General features: G+C 46.6%; 1 protein-coding gene across 1 annotated transcript; it reads left to right on the forward strand.

Annotated features, from left to right (window-relative positions):
• The first annotated feature begins 264 nt into the window (after positions 1-264).
• Positions 265-1,690, forward strand: MARCKSL1 (MARCKS like 1). The gene is made up of 2 exons (XM_044286524.1): positions 265-437; positions 736-1,690. The coding sequence occupies exons 1-2, from the start codon at positions 372-374 to the stop codon at positions 1,231-1,233; spliced, it is 564 nt and encodes a 187-aa protein (XP_044142459.1). The 5' UTR covers positions 265-371; the 3' UTR covers positions 1,234-1,690.
• Positions 1,691-9,072: the final 7,382 nt, after the last annotated feature.

Raw genomic sequence — 9,072 nt, forward strand, 5'->3', positions numbered from 1 at the left:
CATTTACTGTACATCCCTACGTCCTCCTCTCTCCATCTTCCCTTCATTTTCTATAAGGGACACTTCCTCCCCATGAAGGGACCATTTACCCCAAATCACTTCACCACTGCCCTGTGCGATACACAAGGACCTCGCCCTCACCCCTTGCCCCGCCCCCTCGTTTTCTCATTGGTTGCGCCCTCGCTTCCATTGCAGATTGCGGCATTGCGATTGGCTGGAGCGTTCCCCTGAACAGCTATATAAAAGAGAAGGGAGGGCTGAGGGCTCGAACAATTGCTGGTTGCAGCGGGTTGTGTGTTCGAGGCACTGACGCTCCGTGGATTATCCTAGCGTTACGGTCGTATATTACTGATAAAGCCTAGCCAGCAGACATGGGCAGCACCGAGTCCAAGAGCCAGAGCGCCGACACCGCCGTTAGTAAGACTGCGGAGCAACAGGTAAGAAGATGCTTAGCTCCATACGTTGCACTGTTTGCTATGGGGGCGAGGATTTGGCTGGGTTATCGCTCCAGGTAAATGGGCTCCGTATGGTTTCCATACGGGTCTGTATGCTGGGCACCCCATCACGAAGCCCCCATTGAAATCCAGCTCTAGGAGGGGTGTGGTTATCTTTGCAGCTGACTGGGTTGTCGCGGCTGAAATTGGTGGATTTTATGGGTTCAATGCAAAAAATTGAGGTGAAAGTGAATTCCCTTCGATGTTGAAATGTGAAGCTAATTGATGTCTTTTTTTCCAGGAAAACGGTCACGTAAAGGCAAACGGTGATACCCTCCCGAAGACTAACGGGGACACGGCCGCTGCCAATGGCTCTGCAGAGCCGGTGACTACCGATGAGGCGGGCTCCGGAGAGGCTATCGAACAAGCCCCACCAGCTAATGGCGAGGCGAAACCAGAGGAGCCCCCAGGAAAACAGGCGAAGAAGAGGTTCTCCTTCAAGAAGAACTTCAAGCTGCCTTTCAGGAAGACCAAGAAAGACGCCGCGGCTGTGGAGGCGCCCCCTGCTGGGGAAGAGGGGGGTACTGCCCCCAAGGAAGAGCACGAAGAAGCTGCTAAGCCCGACGAGTCCACCAGTGAGAATGCCGAGCCCGTCAGCCCCGCAGAGGAGCCCAGCCCAGAAGCGGAGGAGGCAGCCGCTGAGCCCGAGCCCGTGGTCACCCCTCCAGAGCAGACCCCCCAGAGCGAGGAGTCCGTGCCCAGCACGGAGACCCCCACCGAGCCTCCGAAGGAGGAGTAACGGGGGCGCGCAAGCCTCCTCCATAGACTGTACTACGCTGAGCCCTTTTTTTTACACCTGTCATTCACCACAGCCCTGGGTCCTGTGTGAACAGACCAGAGTGTGCCGAACGTTTCCCTCCATGATCTTCACTGCCCTCATTAGGTGTTCAAGCAGAAACTCATGTCCTGCTGAGGTGAACTGTAACCGGCTGACTGCCATCAGTCATTGACTATGTAGCCAGATGAGGGGGGCACATGTTGGACCCCCTCCTCCCCTGAGGTGTCCAGAGGGTTGCTGACTTCTCAGGATGTGAGCTGTGAGTGCTCTGGTGTGACTGTCACTCAAGAATGTGTGCATTTCTGTAAATACTTTTTTAATGGTCTAGTTCTGTGGTGACTTTTTTCTAAATTTCTTCAGTTGTGTTTAATTTTTTTTTTCATTGTGATATTTTAAAATAAATTCTAATTCCCCTTTACATCAGTGTCGGTCCTCTTCTTTATTATGGAAGCATGGGTTTGTGCTTGCTGCATGTTCAGGATCTGCTAATCCCAAATGCATGGGGGGGAGGGGGGGGGGGGGTGAATGGAGGTTGAGCCCAAAACTATGTTCCTTATCAGCCATTTTGAGGGAGATGCTGGTGACATGAGTATAGCTTCTGTGGACGGTATCTCCAGGTACCAGCACAAAAGATCCAGGTAAGCCATATATCTAGAGTTGAGTCAAGATTTTTATTAAAAAAAAATATTTCTCCACTACTCCTACATGGAAATTGTCTATTATTGCAAAGGGGTTCTCTGGGGCTTTACCTGTGGAACTAAGTTTTAGCCGTACTTGGCATCAATAGTGCCACAGAAGGATATTGGATCTTGTCTGTTCCTGTTCAGATGTATAATGTACATGCGGCTGAATAGGGGCACACAAGCCCATCTGGTTGGGACCATGGCGGAAGGGCATGCAGTCCTGTGCTCACAAGATTATGGAATCAGAAGGGTGAGTACTGCTGAAACTTTCTGCCATAGGTTGGCTGAAGGAGAATTTGGGTAAAGCCCTACTCTGAAACATTTAGAGCAAGAGAACCCATGGCTATGTTCCTGGAATATATATCATTTTATTTTTTGCTGCTTTGTGTGATATTAGAAAATAACCAGAATAAGGCTTATTGCATGAGACAACTTGCAGTAGTTTCACTCCATTTAAAGGGGTTCTCTGCTTTTGCTGAATGGGTCGTCCACATCAGATCGGTGGGAGCTGACCCCCACCGATCAGCTGTTTGAGAACATAGCACATGTGTGAGCTCTGCCTTTTCTCATGTTTACCAGCTCACTTAACATTACAGAGGTGAGCAGTGTAACTACAACTCCACCATCCCTATTCACTTCAATGGAAAAGGCTTTCCTATTCAATTGAATAGGAGGGGCCCATCCCATTGAAGTCAAAGGGACTGCATAGCATTAATTAAACTGCTCGCCTCTGTAATGTTAGTGGTGAGCTGGTAAACAGAAGAGAAGGCACAAGCCACACTGATCTGATTAGCTATGGGATTGGTCATCAATGTAGCAAAAGTGGAGAACCCCTTTAAACTGATCCAGCAGCCTGTTTGGCAGCAGAGTTGGAGAAGATTCACACCTCCTTTTAGCTGTTCTAGTAGAGAACAGCTTACCAGATACTGATATTCAGCACAGGACCCAACAGACTACAATGGGATCCTGTCTTTGTCCTGCATAAGTACTGGGTTTTGGCCAGATCCCATTATAGTCAATAGGGTCCTGTGATGAATCGGTATCTGGCTAGGCCAGATCCTGTGAGCTCTGGCAAGCTTCTCTCTACCAGGACGGCTAAAAGGAGGTGTGAATCTCTAACTCTGCTGCACTTCGTGCTGTGGTGTAACGTTATTGCTGCACAACGTGTTGACTGGTGGAACTTATAGTCTCAAAGGTTTTCCACTCTAGGTATTGATGACATCCTCTGGATAGCAGAAGCCTCTGGACTGTAGCTTTGCCGCTCGAGACAGCTGATGGGTGGGGGTGGTAGACCCCCTCCAATCTGATATGGATGGTCTATCTTCAGGATATGCCATCAATAAGGTTGGAAACCCTTTAGGGCAGGGATCAGCAACCTTCGGCACTCCAGTTGTGGTGAAACTACAACTCCCAGCATGCACGCCTCCTTGGCTGTTCTCAGGACTCCCAGAGAAGTGAATGGAGCATGCTGGGAGTCGTAGTTTGACAACAGCTGGAGTGCCGGAGGTTGCTGATCCCTGCTTTAGGGTATAAACACAGGATGCATATTGTGCAACAATTCTTGTGTAGAAAATACTGATGACTGTTACAGCAAAGTTGAGATTTTCTAAGTCTCATGGATGCAGTATTTTTATTTCAGAAATTCACCTGCAGATTGTGAAACATGCATTATGTTAAAGGGATTCTGTCACCTTGTTTTAGCTTATAGAGATGCGGACATGCACGGCTAGATCGCCACTAGCATGTCCTCAATATACCTGTCCTATAGGGCTGTGTGCTTTTATTGTGTTTAAAAAAAGATTTTAGGCTACTTTCACACTAGCGTTCGGGCGGATCCGTTCTGAACGGATCCGCTCATAATAATGCAGACGGAGGCTCCGTTCAGAACGGATCCGTCTGCATTATTTTTAGCATAGAACAGCTAAGTGTGAAAATAGCCTCGTACGGATCCGTCCAGACTTTCAATGTAAAGTCAATGGGGGACGGATCCGCTTGAAGATTGAGCCACATTGTGGCATCTTCAAACGGATCCGTCCCCATTGACTTACATTGAAAGTCTGGACGGATCCGCACGGCCAGGCGGACACCCGAACGCTGCAAGCAGCGTTCAGCTGTCCGCCTGTCCGTGCGGAGGCTGAACGCCGCCAGACTGATGCAGTCTGAGCGGATCCGCCTCCATTCAGACTGCATCAGGGCTGGACGGAAGCGTTCGGGTCCGCTCATGAGCTCCTTCAAACGGAGCTCACGAGCGGAAACCCGAACGCTAGTGTGAAAGTAGCCTTAAAGATATGTAAATGACCCTGGTAAGGTGCCCAAGGGGCTGTACTAACCTTGGTGCCACGCCCGCCTGTGAAGGAGCCCAGCACCACCTATGTACTCCGAATCTCCTCCTTTCGTCACGGTTAGATTGCCGCAAGCTTGCGCATGGGCACTTTTACAAGGCTCATTTACCTATCTCTAAAATCACAATTTTTTTTATTTATTTTTTAAACAAAAAAAGCACACAGCCCTATAGGACCGGTCTAGCCGTGCATGTCCGCAGCTCTATAACTGAAAACGAGGTGACAGAATCCCTTTAAATTTGCATACACTTTGCTCATTGCAATTCAAAGAGGGTGAGAGATGGGGCAAATCCATGACAATCTACAAGAAGTACATAAGATTTGGCATGGGAAATCCACATAGCCTAAGGCAGGGACCTGCAGCGCTCCAGATGTTGTAAAACTACAACTCCCCCCCATGCACATTTGCTCATCTGGTTACAGAAGTGAATGCGGTTTGCTGGGAGTTACTAAACCCTGCCTTAGGGATGGTCTTTGGAAACCACAGGCGGAGTACCACATCTGTTGCTTCACCATTGCGTGGTCAGAAGGTGAAAATGACAAGCCTAGGTTTTGGGTTTGATGCTTAAAAAAAAAAAAAACAGGCTCACAGTGACATGAAGGTAATCAGTGCTGTGTACACATCTGGTGTGAAACCACTGAAGATAATTAACCTCAGCTTCATTAACACTAGACTCACCTCTTCATGGTGCGGTGCCAAGGACTGCACTGCTTTGTTATGGAACACGATCCACACAGGAACCACAACTGATGCCTCATTTCAGTAACTTGCAGCTCAATTTAAGTTGACTGGATTTTTTTTGGTAAGTTTTATTAGGGAAGTATCAATCTCTGTGGGACCCATTCTGTCCTATAGACTGCATTTAGATGGCTGCCATAGCTCTCCGCTTCTGCTGAAATTTACCGCTAGAAATGTGACTCTTTCCCGAATACAAGTTATAGTTTTATTCCGGCCGCCTCTGAGCATGTTTGCTGTGCAGCGGCCGGACCTTCAGCGGCACTACAGATCAAGCAGGCTGTTCATCTGCCAGAACAGCATGCCGCTAATGTGAAAGTAGCCTTAGCTACAGCAACCAATCAGATTCCACCTTTCATTTTAAAGAGCTTCTTTAGAAAATGCAAGGTCAAGGTCCCTGGCTCTTTTTATCAGTGGTGGTCTCTACTTTAAGCCTCATGCAGACGTCCGTGAGATACCAGACTGGCATTGCAGGAGCGCACGGTGTCATAGCAACCAATGACGCCATGCGCTCCTGCAATACCAGTCCAGTATCTCACGGACCGTGTTCCATGAACGTCTACATGAGGCTTTAGGATACCCACCAATCTAATAGCTATCCCCTATTTTGTGGATAGGAGATAAAACTTCACATAACCGTAATACCCCTGTAGGTGGAAAATCTAAAAATGTGTGAATAATGCTCCCTTAGGGCTGATTCACACAGGCCACATGTCCATGACTGACTGCATCATAGTGATTTCGGATACAGCCAGTTCCTATCTGATCACAGGTCTGTTGTACTGTACTCACAGACAGACATGGCTGAAAGCCAATAAGAACTTATGGACCGCACTACAAACAGCAAATTTGTGAGGGTTTATTTTTCCCAATATGCAGCATGCTCTATGTATAGCCCTTTTGCCATACACTTCTCTAAAAGGAAATGGGGAAAAAAAGAAAAGAAAATAAATGCCACCAAATAAAGCACCATGGGATGTATTTTGCTGCTGAAAATCTGCCTAAGACATTCACAATTTTTAAATTGGTATGCTGCGTACTCATATCCCTCACCACAGGTCATGTGTGGACTCTGCAGCAGAATTTTTTATTTTTTTTAACAGAGCGTGGATGATATTTTTCAAAATCTACCGATGCATATACTGTACATCAAAACATAAGGTGGCTTGAGTTGGTGAATTTTGGCAAGAGACATCTGGAACAGTAACGCCCCTTTCAGACGAGCGAGTGTCACGCTCCGGACTTGCAGCGCAGCACCTGTCCTGAACTTCCAGCACTGGCGGGGTCACAGCATTATATTCATTTATGATGCTCTGTAACCCTTAGAGGTCTGGAATGTGGATAACACTGACAGCATTATAAGGGTTACATAGCATCATAACTCAATATGCTATTTGACCCAGGCAGTGCTGGAAGCTCAGGACAGGAGCTGCACTGAGAGTCTGGAGCGTGACACTCTCTCGTCTGAAATCAACCTAAAGGCTCAAGCACATGATTATTGACATTTTTTTTTTCGGTTCGCTAAAATAAAAAAAAAAACACAGATACCGACCACGTGCATTCCGCATTTTGGAAGGGCCGGCCCCTAATAGAACAGTCCTATCCTTGTCTGTAATGTAGACAATAATAGTACATGTTCTATTTTTTTGCGGAATGGCCATGCGAACACACACAGTCATTTCCGTTTCCACAAATATAATAAAACGGACACAGAGAAAAAAAAAAAGCCCTAAGACTAGTTTCACATTTGGTTTTTAAATCCAGCTGAGGAACAGACTAGCTGGATACTGCTATTCACTGTTGGACCCCATTGACTATAATGGGATCCGTCCACATTTCAGCATGCTGGGTTTTGGCCAGAGAAAAACACCAAAACCTGTCTAAAAAAATTGATTTCAGGCAGACATGACAGAAGAATGGAAAATGAAACTTGGATCTGAACTCTCCCCATCTCTGGTTGCAGGCTGGCATTGTGTTTGTGTGTGCAACATACCTATGGCTCGAAGTATAAACTGTGCTCAAGTACATATGCTTGAAGAAACAGCCCCAGCCGGCAGCACCATTCCAGAGCGCTAACCAAGAAACTAACTTTTAACATGAGCCATTTTACCAACTTTCAGCAGCGCCTTGGAAGGATTTCTGATCTTGACTCCTAGGGAACCACCTCCAAAAAGTGGCGCTGGCAAGATGGTTCTCTTTCTTGGGAGTTACCTCTTTGCATACCAAACTTTCAGAAAATGGAAGAACCCTTTCAAAACAGAACTTAAAAAACATGTAAAGTAGGTTTCCATTTCAACAGATATGTTTTGCTTTCAGCAAAATTTACTCATATGACCATTATTCAGCATACATCCTGTGACTTTCCTGGGTGAATGTCTAATTATCATACCAGCAAGAGGGACCATAGCAAATTGTGAAAAGCATCTCTGTGCAGCCAACCAGAGAAATTACCACTATTGCTACTAAGAGGACAGTTAACGTGTATAGGGCAGACACTCCAAGTCATCAAAAACTCCTTATCAAAATAAGTTAATTACACAGAGTCAGTGGCTGGGGCAGATAGAGCGGAGGCAGGCTGAGAAGCCAGACTCTGCATCTTACAGTACAGCGTTCAATAGAATGCTAAAGATGGATTCTTAATTCTGGCCTTGAAGGGGTGTGAAGTACCTTACCCAACTATACGTGGATGGGGTCTTCTGCTCATTTGAAAGCCTCCGCGGGGAATACAAATTGCCTCAAACATGCTTTTACCGGTACCTCCAGCTGAGGCACGCCTGTGAGACCCAATTTAAATCCTTGTCCTAGTGTTTAAAATGTGGCCCCATGGAATCGGTGGCTCGGATGAAACAACCGTACAAACCTATTTCATAGTTCTATGTTGAAATTATGAAAATGCAGGAGTCACCGCTCAGGCGCTCCTTCGAGCGTTGGAGGGATGACATCCCAGACCTGGAGACATCTCAGCTGTAGGAGCTGAGTTCTGTATGGAAGAACACAGTGATAAGTGCCCATGATCAGCTTTTTTCAACTTACGTGGCTACACAGAGTTTCTCTCACTCCAGTCTGCCTGTATCATATGCGTAGACTCCCAGACCCTTCTTGCACCAGGTGCGGAGAGCCGAGAGGATCCTTATTTCATATGGTATGGTCTTGTCCTGCAATGCAGCAGTACTGGAGTGGGGATCTGTGACTGTCTCTTCAAAGTTGGGGCTCCCGGGGATACTCTCCCCTATAGTCTGCCTGCTAGGATTGGTGTCGGAAATAGTTCCTACCAAATATGGAAGGTAGCTGCTTCGCCTACTCATGTTCTATGGGAGGAAAACAATCCTTTTGAACTGGAAACCACCAAAGATCCCTACCCTGGGTGCGATAAACTCTGACCTGCAGATGTACAAACTCACTTTTGCAGCAAGGGGCACTCCTGATAGATTTGGGGATTGTGGTTGGGTGCACAGGGTACTATCTGACTTTATGTGCGGGAATTCGGAACTCCAGGTTGTATGAAAGTGTGTGGATGGTTGTCTGATCCTGTACTCATCAATATGCTTTTACTGCTGAACGGATTATGGAAACAAAGCCATTGCTCTACACTGCTGTTCTCACGCCCATTGATCATTGTATGGGTACTGGAACTCGGACTCGTTGCTCAATTGTCTTGTTCGTGTCCCCCCTTGGGATTTGTGATGTTCTTTTACATTTGAAATGTTTTCTATAAATAAATACTATTAAAAAAAGAATTGTCAATGCTTAGTTAAGCCGATTGCACACGGCCGTGGTAACCCGGCCTGGATTCCTGCTGAGAGCAGGAGCGCACGGCATCATTGGTTGCTATGACGCCGTGCGCTTCATGCCACCGCTGCACCTCAGTAATACACTGGTATAGATCATTACTTAGCGTGTGGCTCAGGGGACACTTTGGATGCATAAATAAATTACACGCGTTCCCTAATAAAGTAAATTATATAACCTATAAAGTATATAGAATAACCTGCAAAATAGAATATAGTTTTGTTTGAATGCACCATGCATGAGCACACTA

Source organism: Bufo gargarizans, chromosome 3 (assembly GCF_014858855.1).
Source record: "Bufo gargarizans isolate SCDJY-AF-19 chromosome 3, ASM1485885v1, whole genome shotgun sequence".
Taxonomy (NCBI): domain Eukaryota; kingdom Metazoa; phylum Chordata; class Amphibia; order Anura; family Bufonidae; genus Bufo; species Bufo gargarizans.